Raw genomic sequence first — 20,802 nt, forward strand, 5'->3', positions numbered from 1 at the left:
TCCCCTCGTCTTTCCAGTGGTAGGGGTATTTATTAGACAATAACTGCCTGGTTGTGTTATCTAATCCTAGGTCTAAAATATGGGACTTGGTTTCATTGATTTTATAATATGATGCTGCTCCAAATGTCGTTAGTATATTTTGGAGATTCGGGAGAGATGAAATAGGATCAGACACTATAAGCACTATGTCATCTGCGAACAGACTTATTTTATTATCTATTTGCCCAATTTTTATACCAGAAAGTTGTGTGTCAGATCGTATACGTTCTGCTAGAGGTTCGATGGCTAAATTAAATATTAAAGGAGATAAGGGGCAACCTTGTCGTGTTCCATTCGAGATACCAAAGGGCCTAGACATCATATCATTTGTGTATACTCTCGCTGAGGGGCCCTTATACAGTGCAAAAATTGCAGATAAAGTATTTCCATGAAAGCTGAATTTTAAAAGCACTGACTGTAAATAGCCCCAATGGACCCTATCAAACGCCTTCTCTGCATCCAAAGAAAGGAGCAGAGAAGGCGTTTGATGTCTCTCAGTGAAGTGTATAATATCAATCAGACGTCTTGTTGCATCTGAAGATTGTCGACCTTTAGTAAAGCCAGATTGATCTTTGTGAATGAGGTCTGGTATGTAGTTCATCAGTCGATTCGCTATTGCTTTGGCGTATATTTTGATGTCAATGTTCAATAATGAAATCGGTCTGAAATTTTGGGGAGCGTTGGGATCTTTGCCTGGTTTCGGCAGTGTTATGATCAAGGCCTGAAGCATCACAGCCGGAAATTCTGATTTGGATGCCGCTTCGTTAAAAAGTGAGCATAAGTGGGGAGCCAGTATATCTCGAAGTAATTTATAGTATTCTCCTATCATTCCGTCTGGGCCCGGAGATTTATTGTTGGGCAGGGAGTCTATAGTTCTAGCAATTTCTTCCACTGAAAATGGGACGTTAAGATCAGAGATTTGATCAGTATTTAATGATGGGAGACTAATAGTATCTAAGAAATCACTTATTATCTTTGGGGTAGGTGTGGGAGTTTGAGAATCATCTTTAAGATTGTAAAGAGAGCTATAATAACAGCTAAATGCATTCGCTATGTTTTGGGGGTCTTGCAGTTTTTCTCTAGTAATAGGGTGGTATAGATATGGAATCTTTGATTTGGAATATCTGCCTTTGATCCGAAGTGCCATGTTTTTTCCTGCTTTGTTGCTAGTATGGTAATATTTAGCTTTAAGTTTTCTAGTATGTTTTTCAAATGTATCCAATAAAGTCGTTCTGAGTTCCTATCGTAATATTTGTAGTTTAGTTTTCAGTTGTTGTGATGGGTGAGATTGGTTTTGGGAATCTAATGTTTTAATGTCAGCAGTAAGTTTCTCAATGAGTTTTGTTTTATTTTTCCTGAATTGAGCATTCAGTTGCATTAGGATTCCCCTACTAAATGCTTTATGAGCACCCCATACGGTGGCAGAGTCTGACACCGATCCCACATTATATTTAAAGAATTCAGTTATCTGGTTTTGTATAGCTGTAGCATAGGTAGGCATTTTGATAACATATGCATTTGTTCTCCATAGAAAATGGGTAGTTTGAGAGTGTTTAGGTAGAATAGTCATACTAATTGGGGCATGATCAGTCCAAGTGATGGGTGCAATGTCAGACTCCCTCACCCGCTGCAATAACCACTTATCCGTAAAAATATAATCGATACGAGTATAGGTATTATGTACCAGGGAATGATATGTGTATTCACGATCTCCAGGATGATGGCATCTCCATACATCATAGAGATCGCTTTTATTCAAAACATTTTTAAGTGCACAGTTGGTTCTGGTTTTGGGATTAGAAGTGTCTAGTTCTTGTTCATGTATTGTGTTGAAGTCTCCACAAATTATTAAGGCACCTTTTCGGCATTTACCTATTTTTCTCATCAGGCCATTCAGAAAATGGGATTGCCTTTTATTAGGCGCATACACTTTTAACAATGTAGTAAGTGTATTTGGCATATGGTTTTTGAGCGCATCATAAACTAGTAGTACAGACACATTTATTATCATTAATAGAAAAAAATTCTTCTAATCTTTCCTTCATCACTGATCAAGTCCCCACTTGTGATAGGATATACGTATTATTTCTCAATAGTGAGCAGCATTTTTGCTCTAGATTAATGCTCATCGAAATAAGAGCATGGTCAGACCATGTTGTGCTGTGTATTTGGGCTGATTAAATTTTTTGCAGGAGAAATCTATCAGTGACAAAAAAAAATTGATCCTTCAATACGTCTTGTGCACATTACAGTAAAAGGTATAGTCCTTTTCTGTTGAATGGAGGCATCTCCATGGGTCATGAAGGTCTTCTTGTAGAAATATATTTTTCAGACTCTTTCTTTTGGAATGAGATCCCTAATGCCGCGTATGCACGATCGGACTTTCCGGCGGACTGGAATCCGGACAATTCGATTGTGTTTGGGCTCCAGCGGACTTGTTCCCAAAAGTCAGACGGACCTAGAAATAAAACATGTTTCAGATCTATCCAACAGACTAAAAATCGGGAAAACCGTTCGTCCTCCATCAGACCAAATACGATGCAAGGGCAGCTATTGGCTACTGGCTATTAAACTTCCTTGTTTAGTCCCATTTACGTCCAAAATGAACGGACTTTCGAACAGACTTAGTCCGGTCGTTTGTGGCCAAGTCCATTTTGTTCAGAAAGTCCGTCGGACCTTCGTCGAAAGTTTGTCGGGAAGACCATCGGACCTAGTCCGTCAAAGTCCTGTCGTGTGTATGCGCCATTAGAGGTATCCATGAGCGAGTCCATGGGAGCATTAAAGTCACCACATATTATATGGATTTTCTTGACAGTTCTTACGAACTTTTGGAGGTATTGCCGGGGATTTTTATTGGGGGCATATACATTGACAATTGTCAATATTGAATTTTCAACCTTTGCTACCAATATAACATTCTTGGGAATCTGTTTTAGAGTTGACGAGTTGAGAAGAAATAGAGTCTCTAATGATAGTGACAATACCTTTTTTCTTCTTTCGATTGTTCGAAAAGAATATGTGTGGAAATTTATGATGGAAGAATATAGGGGGATTGTCTCTAGCAAAGTGCGACTCCTGTAGGCAAATAATATCACTGCCATATTTTAAAGCGTCATTCCATATAGTTTTCCTCTTGAAGGGGTTTTTGAGGCCTTTTACATTAAATGACAAAATTTTAAGACTCGCCATGCTAAGGGTAGAATTTGTGTAGATACAGTCCAGATCTTGTACATAGTAGAGCCATTGTGATTGTGGTAGCTTCTAGAACTTCCGAAGAGGGAGAAAGACAATAAGGTATCTTTGAACAGATTAGACTCAGTGTCTAGAACAGAATTTAAACTTATAAGAACTGAAGCGTTGCCTCACAACTCTTGTGTGCATTGCAACTTGCACTATCGATGTGGGGGGTAGGTTTAGCTGAAAGCTGAAGAACAAGGATCAACCCTGATTAATGCAATCTTGAGGGGAGACGTACATTCTTATGATGAAAGAGTAAGGGAAATATAGAACTTTCTTAAAGAATTACATTTATCCTCAACTTGTGTTCGATTGCGTATCAATTTTCCCCGGAGGGTTTTTGTAAGTGGCAACAACTTCTTCCTTAGATTCCATGCTTGGAGCATTTTCAGGCCTTGTTCAATCATATGGATTGAGTGGAATGTATTGTTTCGCTCTATCATAAGTTTGGTGGGAAACCCCCATTTGTATATTATTTTCTGGTTGCATAATATTTTTTTCTTCTTTTTTATATATGTATTCCTCCTTTTTTATGTTATCTTTCACCCTTTCCATCCATTCCTTTACTGTAGGCGCTTCCCTCCTCTGCCATTTAAACGCAATTGATTTCCTCCCCTGAAAAAGGCATCTAATAACAGCTGTGTGGATATCCCCTCGTGCCTCCTCTTCTTCTATCAATCCCATTATACAGATTTTAGCTTCTACTTCCAGTGATAACCCAAACACTTTATTAATTTTCCCTATTATTCCTACCCAATATCTATATAATCTTGGGCATCTCCAAATCATATGTATTAAATCTCCTCTTCGGTCTCCACACCTTTGGCATTCTGCATCCTGTCTACTCCCAAATCTAAACAATTTAAGAGGAGTGTAATATACCCTATGGATTAAATACATTTGAGATATAATATGTGATGGAGATAAGGAAACTTTCGCCCCCAATGCCAGAACTTTTTCCCACTGTTCTACCGATATTGGGCCCACCTCTCTTTCCCATTTTACCTTTTTTTTCTCCTCTATTACCCCTTCTTGTTCTGTTCCCTTTAGATACCTATAGATCTCAGAGATAACTCCTTTCGATATATTACAACTTATAATTCTCCTGAGTACAGGCATCTTACTCCATTCCAACTTCCTGTCTCTAAATTGTGCCTCTAACGCATGTTTAATTTGTATATAATTAAGGAGGTAATAAGCCGGTAACCCATATTCGTCCCTTAGTTCCTGAAATGTTTTCAGTCTCCCGTCCCTGTATAGTTGCGCTAAGAAGTGTACACCCCTCCGATCCCATTCTACTAATCTCCCCATTTTCTTAATTTCCTCTAAATTTTTATTTTCCCATATTGGTGAGAATTCTGTATATCCTCTATACCCCAATATTACTTTTACCTCCTCCCAACACTTTACCATCAGTTGGACTGTGGGGCAACTGGTCCTAAATGAGTCGGCTTCCACTGCTTCCGCGACCGTATTATGTGGGGTATCCCTCCCCAGGGGGCCACCCCCCTTTCCTGTCACTACTGCTAGATTACCTCCCCTCATATACTGTATTTGGGCAGCCAGAAAGTAGTATCTCATATTAGGTAGTGCCATCCCACCCATTTCCCTTGGTCTCTGTAGTACTTGTAAACTAATTCTTGCCACACCGTTCTTCCATATCACCTCTCTAAACAAACTTTCCATTTTTTTAAACCAATATTTTGGAATCCAAACCGGTGAATTTTGTATAACATATAATATTTGAGGCATCCACACCATCTTAATTAAATTGCACCTACCGGCTACTGACAAGGGGAGGTTCTTCCATATTCTGATTTTACGCTTTAATTTTGACATAAGTGGAACTAAATTCCCTGCTATATACTGCCTTGGGTCTGCCGTCATATTCACTCCCAAGTACTTCATTTGTTTAACTATTTCTATTTGGGATACCTGTACTGGCAATGGGGTATCGAGGGGATCCACTGGTAGGAGAGCAGATTTTTCCCAGTTAATTTCGAGTCCAGAGAAATACCCGAATTCTTTTATCAGAGTCATTGCCGCCACCAATGAGGGCCCCATGTCCCCTAAAAACAACAGTACATCGTCTGCATACAAAGCAACCTTTTCCTCTTCATTCCCTCTTTTAAACCCCCGGATATCCTGCGCCTCTCTCAAGGCTATAGCCAGAGGCTCCATCGAGAGGGCGAAAAGCAGGTGCGACAAAGGGCACCCCTGTCTTGTCCCCCTCTCCAAATGGAACCCCTCTGAACATTCCCCGTTTATTCTCACTTTCGCCCTTGGACCTGTATACAGTACTCTTATCCATTGCATAAATCTCGGACCAAATTGAAATGCCGCTAACACCCTCCTCAAATAATGCCACTCCACACTATCGAAGGCTTTTTTCGCATCTAAGGACATAACTGCTCTATTCCCTTTGTTTTCTGAAGGAATCTGCATGTTTAAATAGGCGCGTCTCACATTCATATTTGTGGACCGCCCTGGTATAAACCCAGTTTGGTCCTGATGTATTAATTTTGATATTATATTTTTTACCCTTGTTGCAAATACATTTGCCAAGATTTTAACATCTGAACACAGTAACGATATAGGTCTATATGATGCGGTCTCCAATTGGTTTTTCCCTTCTTTTGCCAGGACCACCACTGTGGCCTCCATCATTGATTGCGGCAACTGCCCCACTTCAAAAGCCCCATTGAACACCTGTAGGAGAGCCGGTAAAAGTATCTCCCCAAATTTTTTATAAATCTCTATCGGCAGTCCATCCGGACCTGGGGCTTTCTGATTTATCATTTCTGCTGTTACTTTTTGCAGCTCCTCCAGGGTCAATGGTGCTTCCAAGCCCTCCCTATCCTCCTCCGACAGCCTGGGTAATGTTATTTTCCCCAAAAAATTTGTAAGTAAGGGAAATATAGAACTTTCTTAAAGAATTACATTTATCCTCAACTTGTGTTCGATTGCGTATCAATTTTCCCCGGAGGGTTTTTGTAAGTGGCAACAACTTCTTCCTTAGATTCCATGCTTGGAGCATTTTCAGGCCTTGTTCAATCATATGGATTGAGTGGAATGTATTGTTTCGCTCTATCATAAGTTTGGTGGGAAACCCCCTATTTGTATATTATTTTCTGGTTGCATAATATTTTAGTGATGGGGTTTAGTTTTTTTTTTTCGAGCTTGGATGGTCGCTTGGGACAGATCCGAGTACAAGATTATCCCCGCATAAGGGTCTGGGAGCATTGGGCACAATCTCGCAAAATTCATCAGCTCATCTTTCACATGAAAAGTGAATTTTGGTGATCACATCCCTTGGCATTTTTTTCGGGTATGTGTGGTGGTTTCGGCAGCCTATGAGCTCTGTCAATCACTATTTCTCGATTTGGTATTGAAGGGTGTAATAATTTTTTTTAAGGAATTGTTTCAAATCTTTGTTTTTGACATTTTCAGGAATACCCCTGAATTTGATGTTATTCCTTCTAGATCTATCGTCGAGATCTGCCATTTTAAGTTTCAGTTGTTTAAGTTCCTCTTCTAGTGCAAAATGATCTACTAGTTTGTTATGTATCTCAGTAAACTCTGTCATTTTATTCTCCGTATTATCCACTCTTTCTCCTAAACTGTCTATTTCTTTTCTGGATGTTTGCATAAAGGTTCTCATGTCATATTGCAGTGCTCCCCTCAGTGACTGTAAAGTCCCATACACACTATCAATTTTTCTGCTGATTTTTTCCTTCAGATTTACCAAAACCAATGGGAGTTTCACTTACTTGTGCCTCTGACACAGACAGCCTTCTTTTCTGTCTCACAGGACTGGAGACATCAGACTGAGAGGAGTCTGTATCCTGGTGCTGCTTGTGTGTGTGTGTGTGAGAGAGGAGGGACAGGCGCCATTATGCCTGAGAGACCTGGCTGGGCTACAGAATTCGCCTAATTTGCGGGGCAGTGCATTATGTACATACAGAAAACATGCTGGCTTCAAGACATTGTTGGCAAGCTCTTGCCAGTGGTCCATCCTTGTTACCATTTAGTTGAGAGGTCATCGGTTTTGAGGGTGTCCTCATCCACCTTTTGATACCATAGAATCTACTACCAGATGCTGACTATAGATGCCAGCAACAGACAACCGTGGCTGATTTATAATGAAGAATGTCCTAAAAGCCTTGCTTAGGCAGCTACCACCATTGTTGCTGCTCCTTTCGCCAACGGAAAGCTCTAATCTACCTTGCCATGCCAGGAAAGTTGGTTAATGGATTCTGCCATAGCATGCCCTCCAGATGTGTTAATGTTTTGCTCCCTTTGCATGGGCAGGATAGGCTCTGTAACTTTTCCTTTACAACATGGACCCAGGAGTGTGGCAAGACAGTAATGGTCCCTTCCCTTTGATGCCACAAATTCTGAGGCCCTTTTACAGGTGCTGCAGATGTACAGTAGGAGCCCAGAGGAATCTGAGTCCTTGGAGTTGCTGAGGACAACATTGTCCTCAGCTATCTCCTCCAACCACGTATAACTCCTGGGATTTCTGCAGGATGAAACTCATCTTTGGAAGTCCAACTCTTCTTCAACACCACCACTGCACCATACGCCTCCTCTTTTTGTTGCTCTTCCTCATGCTCTTCTTGGGCCTGTTGTGTCCTCACAGGGACATAGTCTGGATATAGGGGGCCCTGAGACACCAGTCCTCCTTGTCCTCCTACTGCTGTCCCTTAAGTGCCTCATCTAATAAACCCGGATTGTGTGTTTCCACAGGAACTGATACACATATTGTCACTGCCCACCATTCTGGTTGCCTCCTCAAATGGTGACAATACTGTGCATGCATCCTGAATAGGGAGCCACTAATGTGAGGGGGAAAAAAAATGTAGCTTCCCCGAGCTGGTCCTTGTGCCATACTTGCATTTAGAAAGGATTTCCTTTCACCTCCTGTTTTGGCTATGATATAAAGAAGTGAAGAGAAATGTCCCAAGTGAGAAAAAGATGGCAAAAAAACTGAAACTTACTCTATCCAAAATGAAAAAAAATTACCTTTAGTTCAACTTTAGGAAACACACATGTACAGAATTATGGCCTAAACAGTTCTTCAGCTCAACACATTTGTGGAAGCTGATCAGCTTTTTATAAAAATAATAATAAATGCCTAAAGCTTAGTGGCTTCATTTTTTTCTGGGCAATTTAAAGCAGAACTCCAGATTTTCCTCCCCTATCATTTTATCTGTATTTTGCCTTATTTATCTGTATACAGCAGGTTTCTGTGACTTATGTCACTCCTCCTCCTTGCTGAATTTAACATTTCTCAGACTTCCTGTTTCCATCCTTTTACCAATCCTCATACTACTTGTCCCATCATGCTTTGAGCAGCTATAGCTTCAGGGCAGGCTATGGGAGTAACTTGTAGAAGTTCTGGTTGTTGATGTGGGTGGGTCTGAATGCAGATCACTCTTCAGTCTGCAAAGTGTAAGGGCTTACCTTGGTTGGAGTCCATAGTGCAGAGATATATGCTCACCCTTGCAAATACACACAGCCCACGGTAACAAGGTAAGAAGCTACCTGGACTGTGAATCTGTGCACGGGAGCTTGACAGGAATTTGCCAAAGGATAGTTGAGGTAAAGCCGTAGTCAGGGATTCCAGAAGTCAGCATAAATGATGAACAGAGCTAGGATCAGCAGCCGGGGTCAGTCCTGGAACACAGGAATCTTTGTCAAAACAAGAGACAATGAACTGACAAAGCCCTCAGAGTGAGGCAGTGTTTTATACCCAGCTGATTAGGTAAACTGCCTTAGCTGAACCAGGAGTGACCGGTACAATCCGTGTATCGGCCTTGGTACTTAATGCCGAACTAGGCATAGCTGGAAAGCAGGCTGAATAGAGAACTGATTTGTGACTCAGAAATAAAGCAACAGGAGAAGCAAACGGAAGGTTATGGGTTCAATACCACCTTGAGCCACTTGGGGTGCGACCACGCCTGGCCATCTGCTTGGCATGGTAGGGACCGTGACAGTTCCCCCCCCCCCTTAGAAACGCCCTGTGTGTGTGGACAGGTGGCTCCTCACAGGCATAGTCCCCTAGGTCCAAACCACCCTGCTCACCAGAGCAGCCAAGCACTTCGTCGCTAGATAGGAGGATTGTCTTGCCATAGGCATCCATGCCATACATACAGTCCTCGTCAAACCCATGGGAAACAAAGCACCAATAGCAGTGCCAGAAGATTTTTCTTTTTCATTTTGGTCTTTGTTGTTTTTGAAGTTCTTGTAGGGAGTGCATTCGCTGCTTGCAAAGCCTTTTCAAACATTACCAGATCCTGCTTACGGACAATAGTGCCATTCGAGGCATAAGTACAGTCAGGAGGTAGAACTTCAAGCGGGGACACAGGTACCGGAACTTCAAGCGGGGACACGGGCACCGGAACTTCAAGCGGGGACACGGGCACCGAAACTTCAAGCGGGAACACGGGCACCGAAACTTCAAGCGGGGACACGGGCACTGGAACTTCAAGCGGGGACACGGGCACCGGAACTTCAAGCGGGGACACAGGCACCGGAACTTCAAGCGGGGACACAGGCACCGGAACTTCAAGCGGTGACACAGGTACCAGAACTTCAAGCAGGGTAGCAGGCAGAGATTCTGGGGAAGCAGGAAGGATCCTAATAGTACCCACTTGAAAAAACTTTGGCTGAGGTGGGCGAGTTAGGCAGAGGGAGATAAAGTGCTCTTTTTCTCTACAGTAGAAACAAAGACCACAGTCTCTCCTCCGCTGTCTTTCACCTATAGACAGCTTGGATCGGATGGCCTCGATCTCCATGGGTTCCACATCTTCCAGGGTAGTTGTGTATATCTCCTCAGGAGTGTCTAGGTTTTGTGGGGTTAGAGCTTCATAGCTTGGAACATACTGGGATGGCTTGGAGTTGTAACTGTACAGGGTGTTCCTGTCCCTGGAAACCCGTAGGCCACGTGAACAGAGAGCAGACTTGGGAACCCTGGTTTTCTTAGAAACAGGAGTATGGGTGTCCAGAGCAAACATGAATGCTTCCCAGCTGTCCAGGACTGGACTCCTTTCCTGTAAAAGCTGATGAGCCCATGTTTTGATTTGCCCAGTGAGCAGGTTGATGGAAGTGCAAAACTTTATATAGTCTGTGGGATAGGTCCTAGGCTTAAGGGTAAACAACAGCTCGCAATCCATCTTAGGACGGGTACCGTCAAACCTCTCTGGCATAGCCATAAATGGCTCAGGTCATGCTGGTTCCATGGCTGGGCATACTGTGACTTTAAATAACTGAACTTCTTGCAGCAGCTCTGAAACGGTCTGGCCCAGGCTGAAGACTTGTAGAGCAAGGGAGGTGAGCAGTTTGTACATCTCTGTGGACTCCATGTTGGTCAGTTCATTATGTAAGGGCTTACCTTGGTTGGAGTCCATAGTGCAGAGATGTACACTCACCCTTGCAAATACACACAGCCCACGGTAACAGGGTAAGAAGCTACTTGGGCTGTGATTATGTGCACGGGGGCTTGACAGGAATTTTCCAAAGGATAGTTGAGGTAAAGCCATAGTCAGAATAAACGATAAACAGAGCCAGGTCAGAAGCCAACGTCAGTCTTGGAACACTGGAATCTTCGGGAAAACAAGAGACAATGAACTGACAAAGCCCTCAGAGTGAGGCAGTGTTTTATACCCAGCTGATTAGGTAAACTGCCTCAGCTGAACCAGAAGTGACAGGCACAATCAGTGTGTCGCCCTGGGTACTTAATGCCGAACTAGGCATAGCTGGAAAGCAGGCTGAATAGAGAACTGATGTGTGGCTCAGAGGTAAAGCAACAGGAGAAGCAAACAGAAGGTTATGGGTTCAATACCACCTTGACCCACTCGGGGTGTGACCACGCCTGGCCCTCTGCTTGGCACAGTAGGGACTGTGACACAAAGCAGGTGTAAATGTGTCATTCCTGTCTTGCAGCATGCCAAAGAATAATGGCTTCCTGCAAGATTAGAGAGGAAGGGCTATGGGAGAGTATTATGAAGGTGTTTTCTTCATATGTAAATATAAATATGTAAATGTAAATATGAATCAGATCACAGATGGTAGAGCTCTGAGAGGGTGTGGGACTGTCCCTGTTCTTTAACTGGGCAGGATTGAATACTAATGGTGATCCATTCAATCCTGGCCAGAAGCCACACAGCTAGCTTTCAGAACAGGTTGTGTATGAAGTGGTTCCTTTTCAATCATGCTGTGACATGTGAGGAGGATCTTGAGAGGTTTGGACTCTTCCCGTAGATGTGACTAGGTGGGATTGAATGCTAATTAAGAGGTATTCCATCCCACCCACCATAAGAGCTGTGAAGGAAGTTACATCATTTGCAGACTTTGAAAGACTACAGGGGGATGTGTTCTAGGCTAGAAATGCAGCAGGAAGGGCTGGAAGACCCTCAGTCTATGGGAATTGTGAATTATTCAAATCCAGGCACAATTTTTCTATTGAATTGATATCTGGACACTGACTCATTTCAGGATATTGTTATTATTGTTTTATAAGTTTTACTTCTGTTGTTTTTGGTTTTCCTCTTCGGGTCCTTGTCTTGCTGGAGGAAAAATCTTCTCCCAAGGCTCATGTCTCTTACAGACTGCATCAAGTTTTACTGCAGATTTTTTATTTTACCTTCTATCCACAAGTCCTCCAAGGCCTGCTGAAGAGAAATACATCACAGCATCATGTTGCTACCACCATGCTTCACAACCTGTTTCAACCAGAGTCTTAACCTCTCTGTGCAGCCACCGGGTCTTTTGTTCCAATGCCACACGGTTGAGAAGTGTTCTAGGGGACAGGCCCCCTTCCTTGGAGCTGCCTTGTAGAGATGCAAGGAAGCTTTGTGGGGGAGGGGTTGAAGGCTGCAGAGGCATTTGTGCTCAGAGGTGGGAGGATGGGGGAGAGTATTGGGTGCAGTTGGTCATAAACCAGGAGGAGGGGTAGAAATGTTGCATACTGTATTAGCGCACCCCTGAACCCTGCACACTGTACATGGCACACTCCTAAAGTCTGTATGTAGCATCATCCCTAAACCCTGCACTCTTGTGCAAAGCGTACTTCTGAACTCTGTACGTAGCATACGCCTGAATTCTGCACACTGTACGTAACACAATCCTGAACTCTGCATGCATCACACTCCTGAACCCTGCACTCTGTAGCACACCCCGGAACTCTATACACCCCTAAAACCTACACTCTGTACATTGCACACTACTGAACTCTGTAAGTAATGCACTCCTGGACCCTGCACTCTGTACACAGTGCACCCCTGAACTTTGTACGTAGCACACTCCTAAACCCTGCATTCTGTACATAGCACACTCCTGAACCCTAAACTCTGTATGTAGTGCACCCCAGATACAACAAGCCCTTTGAGGGAAACCATACTGCCTATGCCACCCTAGATGAAATTGAGTTGGACACCCCTGCATTGAGATAAAATATGTTTAGCTCTACTGCGTAACATTACACCAAGGTGAGTGTAAAGGCCATTCCTTATCAATATGCAGTGAACAATGAGATCAAAGTGTGAGCCAGAGAGGGATCCACCACCTCTGACAGTAACACACACAGTCTCTTACCAGATGGATTTGACCCCTATTACAGGTGGTCAAAAGACACAGATAAAGTCTCCAGGTATGGCACATAAAGGATCCGATCTGTCAGTTAGCAAGCTCGGCTAAACCTCCTCAAAGCAGGAATGGCCACATAAACTCTTCCAACAGGTGTCAGATCAATAGGATCCCCAATTACAGATATCAAACAACCTCATTACACTGACACCTCCTGGTATGCAAAATCCAACTTCGTTAGGACCACTGGATCGTGACCTATAGTGTCCACTGGCTTCTAATATTTTATCTCTAGGTCTTGTGTATCTCAAACGACCAATTGCTAAAAATTGATACGAGCATACAAGCGGCAACAGCCTCGCCGACATCCTGATGTCGTCAGCGGGTGTAATGGCATCACAGGTTCTGGCCCCGCCCTACATGTTTCATGTCACAGCAGCTCATGGGGGATACAGGAGCATACAAACCCCTGCATTAAAGTAAACAAAAACCTTTTGACTTTAGATTCATTTTCTTGTATTCTCTTTGAATGTGAACTTTTCAACCACTTTTTCATGGAGTTGCTTGGGATATTATTTGCTCATTATGTGGTTATATCATGATACTGACTCACCAAAATTTGTACCTTTTTTCAGATGTGTATTCTAAACAAACGAAAAAAAAAACTTTTTATTAGTATGTGTTATAAAATTTTCCAAATAAGTAATTTCTCTCCTTCACTGATGTGTGCTGATGAGGCTGCACTGATGAGCCGGGTATGATGGGCAGCACGGATGGGCAATGCTGGGTGGCATTGATGGCACTGGGCAGCTGCACTGATAATCAGGGCACTGATTATCTGTGTGCATGTCCCCCATCAGGATTGTGGAGTGGAGTGGGATTAGAACATCTGTCGGTTCTTAATGGCGTCTGTGCTCCCACTCGGGGGATACACCCTCTCTATTTGTCCTGTTTACCATTACCACCTCATCCTCAAAAAATTCCACTCCTTTGGTCTCCTTGACTGTACTGTACACTGGTTCTCATACTACCTATCCCACCGCTCCCTCAGTGCCACTTACAACTCTACTTCCTCCTCTCCTCTTATTTTCTGCTTTGGGGTGCCTCAAGGTTCTGTTCTTGGACCTCTCCTTTTCTCAATCTACACCACCTTTCTGGGTCAGTTGATTGCCTCCCATGGCTTTCAATATCATCTCTACGCTGATGACACCCAAATCTATTGCTCCACCCCCCCCCCCCCCCCACTCCCAGCTCTCACCATCTGTTTCCTCACACATCACCAACTTACTAGAAGACATAGCCTGGATGTCACATCACTTCCTCAAACTCAACGTATCCAAAACCTAGCTCATATTATTTCCTCCCCCAGGTGCTACTTCCATTGATTTTCTCTGTCAACGGCTCAACTATGAACTTGTCCCCCCATGCCAAGGTCCTAGGTGTAATACTCCGAACTAACCTTTCAGCCCCATATCTTATCGCTATCCAAAACTTGCTGCCTCAACCTCTGCAACATCTCCAAGATACACCTCTTCCTAACCAATGTCGCCACAAAGCTTCTAATCCACTCCCTGGTCATCTCTCGCCTTGACTAATTTAAACTCCCTCCTGATTGGCTTACCTCTAAATAGGCTATGTCCACTTCAGTCCATCATAAATGCTGCTGCCAGGCTCATCTACCTCACAAACCACTCAGCGTCTGCTATACCCCTCTGCCCATTGCTCCATTGGCTGCCTCTCAACCAAGAAATGAAGTTCAAGATACTAACAATAACATACAAAGCTATCTACAACCTGGCTCCCAGCTACACCACTAACCTAGTCTCAAAATACAAACCTAATCGTTCTCTTCACTCCTCCCAAGACCTCCTGCTCTCTAACTGCCTTGTCACCTCATCTTTCAGGACTTCTCCAGAGCCTCTGCCATCCTCTGGAATGCTCTACCCCAATCTGTCCGACTTTCTCCTACTTTGTCGACTTTCAGACGATCCCTGAAAAATTCATCTCTTCAGAGAAGCCTATCTGGCCCCCACCTATTAACTGTTCATTTATTTTCTCCATCAACACATCCCCTACAGTTATTATCTCTTGTATCTCTTGGCCTTCCCTCTAATGCCGCGTACACACGTAGCGGACTTTCCGGCCGACTTAGTCTGGCAGACTTTCCGCCGGACTGTCCACCAGACTTTCCGAACTAGCTACTTGCCCACACACGGCACTTTTTCAGCAGACTAATACGGCGTACTAAGTCCGCTGAACTATCCGCCGTACTTTTGAAATGAACGGACTCGCCCACACAGGTGGAGGAAAGTCTGCTCATTTTGAGCGTGTCTCCAGGTAGCCGGGGCCAGCGAAGGAGGCGTCGCTGGCCCCGTCACCTGGTATGGAGTTAAAGGGGAATCCCTACGCCGAAAAATCGCAAGACCAAGCCACCACCTGTAAAAGAGCTAGAAGAAGGCGCGGTGGCTCGACAAGAAGAACCAAAGAGGGGGACAAGACCCCCGAAGTCAGAAGAAGAGGGTGGCAGCGGCGAAGAAGAAAAACAGGCTCCTCCGTTAGTAATAGAGCTAGCAGAAGATAGCGGAGGAGTCTGGCGAGAAGACCCCCGAAGATGGAAGAAGTCCCCCGGAGCTGTGCAATAAACTATTTTAACCCTTGTGTGTTGTGTTTTTTTTCTTTTTTTTCACAGGTGAATGGGTAAGGGTACATTGTACCCCATACTCATTCACATAGGGTGGGGGGCTGGTATCCCGGGGCCCCCTTATTAAAGGGGGCTCCCAGATTCCGATAAGCCCCCACCCGCAGACCCCGACAACCAACGACCAGGGTTGTCGGGAAGAGGCCCTTGTCCTCATGAACATGGGGACAAGGTGCTTTGGGGTGGGGGGGGCCGCACGGCCCCCCTTCCCCAAGGCACCCCCCATGTTGAGAGCACGCGGCCTGGTATGGCTCAGGAGGGGGGGCGCTGACTCGTCCCCACCCCCTTTCCTGGTCGGCCAGGTAGCGTGCTCGGATAAGGGTCTAATATGGACCTGGGGGGGACCCCCACGCCGATTTTTCGGCGTAGGGATTCCCCTTTAACTCCATGCCAGGTGACGCCTCCTTCACTGGCCCCGGCTACCTGGAGACACGCTCAAAATGAGCGGACTTTTTTCCGGGCGGGAAAAGTCTGTCCATTTCAAAAGTACGGCGGACTGGCACACACACGGCCGGATTGTCCGCCGAAATACGAGTCGGGCGGACAGATTGGACTGCAAAAATACTTTCTTAGTCCGCCGGACTTTTGGGTAAAAAAAAGTCCGCCGGAGCCCACACATGGGGGGATTGTCCGGTGGACTTGATTGTTTGATTGTGTGTACGAGGCATTAGATTGTAAGCTCTAAGGAGCAGGGCCCTCTGATTCTTACTGTATTAAAGTGTATTGTATTGTCTACCCTCAAGTTGTAAAGTGTTGTGTAAACTGTTGGCACTATATGAATTCTGTATAATAATAATAATAAAGTGAAAATGAAGGAAATCCCAAATTTCTGGTTGTCCCCAGAAAAGTAATAGAGGGGAAATCTTCCAATGGTGACATAGGGTCCACAAGAAATTCCCTTAATTTGTAAGGATTTCGTTTCATTTCCTGTTATGGGACAGGAAGTGAAAGGAAATCTCCAAAATGGGACACAGATACTGAAGAAAAATGTGATCGAGGTTAGCCCTCCCTTACTCCATCCAAAATTAAAAAAAAAAAAAAGTTTTGCCTTTTAGTTCTACTTTAAAACCCTTTGACTACACACAGGTGATTACTTATGAACTTATGTGACTTTGGAAATAAGTTGTAGATGAAATGATGATTTAGACCTGTCATTTTCAAGAGAGAGTAAACTCATTTGTGTGTTTGTTTTTTGTTTGTTTTTTCATTGTAATTAATGCAAATCACTTTTACATAGATGTTTTCACTTTAACACAACAGAGTCTATTTTAGTTAATTAGTGTAAAAATAAAACCTCCACTTTGAATTAATGTTTGAAACATGAAATGTTCCATTTGTTTGAATTCTGCTCTAAACCAGCAAAATAATAAACACAAAGAAAATTATAGGCTATGAAAAGGTAATTTCATATATAGTCTCTTTAATGTAATTTAAGGCTCAGTAAGACAGATTTAGAACATGTTTTTCAGAATACATTTTAAGCCATAGGCCATTGGCAATAATCCTTGCTATTTATCCTTTCTAGGGTTTGCTTCAAGCTCTTGAATTTTTGCTGGAGAGAGGCTACCAACCTCAAAGATCTTTCTATATTGGACTCGGACATGATGAGGAGGTAAAGCAAGATACTATGTTACATTTATAGTTAAACCCTAAATACAGTCAAGATAAAAAATAAAAATCAGCATAAGGGACATAGCTTACAGTCAGTAGGATGTGTTTCTTGTGCTGATGCCTCCTCGTCCATCAATTCCACCTCCCACCACCGTCATTTTCTGGTGTGGCTGGGGTTAAAGCGGTAGTACATTCTTCTGTGCCATTTTTACCTGCAGGTAAGCCTATATTAAATCTTACCTGTTGGTTAAATTAATATTTCTTAAGTGTGCACTGTTTAGGAGATATTCCAGCTCCTAAGATATTCATGTGCTGTTCCTTCAGAGCGCTGTGCCGTGCCTGTGGCCGCCACACGCATTCATGGGAGTGACATCACCATTGGAGGGCTTCATTTTAAGGATTTCATAATATGCTAGTATGCATCGCATGATACTACCTTGCATGGGGGAAACTTTTTTTTTTTTTACCGCTTTAATCACCTTCACAGGCAGCAGTCCAAAGTGCATGACTATACTCTTTCCGCCCACTCCTTCTTTCATAAAAACTTCTATGAATGAAAAACATTCTATAATTGGAGGAATGGGTGGATGATTAAAATGTCCGCCCCTTCCATTCATAGATAATGTTACATTATAGAAACATTAGTACTGTCTTCTATGAAGGAGGTGCTGGGTTGAAAGGGTTGGTATAGTCCGGTACCTACCAGACTATGAGAATTGATGAGAGACTGTGACAGCTGCCACAGTTCTGTTTAACCCCTGCCTCACCAAAAGATTATGGAGGCAGAGGTGGGGAAGGGAATAGTGAATGAAGACCCGAACACCCTAGGATTAAAAGTATGTACTGTACAGCAGGGGTCATCAACCCCCGATCCGCGGCCCACTACCGGGCCGTAGCATCTTTGCAGCTGGGCCGCAGCAGACTCTAAGACACCGGTGAATTGAGAGGAAAGCGGGCGGGTGAATAAGAGCAGCGGGCTGGCGAGCAGAGATGACATCTCTCTCCGCCCGCCTAGCATCCCCGCTCTCCGCTCTTCCGCCCTCACAACGTGTGGAATGACGGCGGTGCGGCGGGGAGCAGAGAGATGACATCATCTCTCCCTGCCCGCCTAGCATCACCGGTCTTCCGCCCTCACAGCATACAGAATGTCGGAGGTGCGGCGGGGAGCAGAGAGATGACATCATCTCTCACTGCTCGGCCCGCATCTCTGCTCTCCTGCCCTCATATAACAAAGACCACTGAACCAGTGTCACCAAGGCAGTGACAATCCTCATCTGGTGGCACTGGTGGGTGATGTGGCAAGTGGCATTCCTCAACTGGTGACAGGCAGGTGATGTGGCAAGTGGCATTCCTCAACTGGTGGCAGGCAGCGTGGCAAGTGGCATTCCTCAACTGATGGCAGGCAGCGTGGCAAGTGGCATTCCTCAACTGGTGGCAGGCAGCGCGGCAAGTGGCATTCCTCATCTGGTGGCACAGGCAGGCAGGTGATGTGGCAAGTGGCATTCCTCAACTGGTGGCAGGCAGCGCGGCAAGTGGCATTCCTCATCTGGTGGCACAGGCAGGTGATGTGGCAATTGGCATTCCTCAACTGGTGGCAGGCAGCGTGGCAAGTGACATTCCTCATCTGGTGGCAGGCAGCGTGGCAAGTGGCATTCTTCATCTGGTGGCAGGCAAGTGTGGCAAGTGGCATTCCTCATCTGGTCGCACAGGCAGGTGATGTGGCAAATGGCATTCCTCAACTGGTGGCAGGCAGCGTGGCAAGTGGCATTCCTCAACTGGTGGCAGGCGACTTGGAAAGTGACACACTCAGGGCTCCCACTGATTCTGCATTATGGTGAGTTGAACTATTTAATTTATATTACAATGTAATATAAGAAATAATGCGCTTCAATCATTCTGACACCATACCAACCATGGTGCCGGGATGACTGAAGTACCAACAGCCGAACACCAGCTATTGCCCGATAAATTGCCGGCAAAATTAGCTTACCCCCCCCCCCCCCCCCCCCCACGTGTGTGCGTACATCACCCCCAGTCCCTCGCCAGGCCTTGGCACAATTTTCTTCCATGCAGCCGGTCCCCGAGGCCAAAAAGGTTAGGAACCACTGCTGTACAGTATATAGTGAATTACCTTAAAAAAAAAAAAAAGTGCAGGATGGCTTGGGGGACATTCACAAAAGCTGTAATTGGGCTGAAAGCATTGTTTAGTAAACTGTATTGGGAATGGTATTTTTTTTCAGGTTACCTTCTTGTAAATGTTTACTAGCTTACATTTTATAGATAAAAGCCTGAATTATATTTACATAACCTTTTATTTTTTTCTGTCTTTTACTTTTATATTCTTTTTATTTTAGACCTTTTTCTCCTTTGTGTTTCTATCAGGTGTCTGGACATAAAGGAGCTATGAAGATTGTAGAAAAGCTTCAGTCTCTTGGAGTGAAACTTCTATTTGCAGTGGATGAGGGGTTAGCAGTCGTAGATGGCGTTATTCAAGGAGTAAAGAGACCAGTGGCTTTGTATGTTTTACAAGGGTATATTAAAACCTGTAAACAGAACACTATTTATAACTAGTTGTCTACAGAAAGGTATCAAAACCTGGCCATGTGTACTTTGATCGGCTTTCTTCTTTGCTCTGGCATCCCAGTCTTTTACAGGTTTATTCATATTTGTATGGGGATCAATATACATGCAGATGCAGTCATGGTGCAGTTAGATATCTCTGTTGGCCATTGAGGGGCACAATATTTCTTCTTCATGAACCATGAGTTATACTGCTGCCTATAGAAGAAGACTAGACACTAGGCACAAAAAAACCTAAAGAAACTGCTGCATTTGTCAGGCCAGATGTTATTACAAATCTACATTCACAGCAGCTTCTTTTCCATATCCAGGCATTTTAAAAATGGCCGTTTTTTCAAGAGCAGTGATTTTAATGATGCTTGAAGTGAAATATTCCTTTAAAAATGGGACCGGGGGGGGGGGGGGGGGTGTCTATAGTATGCCTGTGAAGTGGCACGTGTTTAGAACTGTCCCTGCACAAAATGACATTTCTAAAGGAAAAAAAAGTAATTTAAAACTGCTTGTGGCTTTAATGTAATGTCTGGTCCCGGCAATGTGGATGAAAATCATTGAGGAGGTTGTTTTGCTGTCTGTGCACCTCTTCACAAGATTTCACCTCACTTTCTGTCCCAATGACAAATGTTTTTTGAAAATTTGGGTTTTTTAGTGAAACAAGGATTGGTGATAAAGCATCAGTGGAGAGGAGACATGTTTTTCCCATATTATCTCTTACAGGAGAGAATTTCCCTTCCTAGGGGTAGATTTAATCTCACTTCCTGTTGTCTCCTTCCGTTTGCAAGTAGGAGTCGTTTGTAAGTTGGATGTTTGAAAGTAGGGGCCTGCCCTATATACTCAAATTTGGGCCTTAGGTGCTGGGGTTGCCACAACACTGTAAGCCCTCACAGTTACTCTTGGTGGGCGCTGGAACGCCCTGCTGTGAACTATTATATCAAGAATTGTAATTACTTGCCATTGTTGAACAGTGGTAGAAAAATTGGGCCTTTGGTGGTGGTGGTGGTGGTGCTGGTGCCACAACACTGTAAGCCCTCACAGTTACTCTTGGTGGGTGC

At 44.1% G+C, this 20,802-nt stretch overlaps 1 protein-coding gene across 2 annotated transcripts in view; it reads left to right on the forward strand.

Moving 5' to 3' along the window:
• Positions 1-20,802, forward strand: part of PM20D1 (peptidase M20 domain containing 1) — a 585,406-nt gene that overhangs the window by 145,528 nt on the left and 419,076 nt on the right. For both annotated transcript variants that reach the window (XM_077481325.1, XM_077481324.1), the window contains exons 4-5: positions 17,088-17,174; positions 19,556-19,689. In XM_077481325.1, the coding sequence (XP_077337451.1) occupies positions 17,088-17,174; positions 19,556-19,689 (221 nt within the window). The remainder of the gene's footprint in view (positions 1-17,087; positions 17,175-19,555; positions 19,690-20,802) is intronic.

This window comes from Lithobates pipiens, unplaced genomic scaffold (genome assembly GCF_037356315.1).
Source record: "Lithobates pipiens isolate NorthernLeopardFrog02 unplaced genomic scaffold, aLitPip1_a1.2 Scaffold_16, whole genome shotgun sequence".
Classification (NCBI taxonomy): Eukaryota; Metazoa; Chordata; class Amphibia; order Anura; family Ranidae; genus Lithobates; species Lithobates pipiens.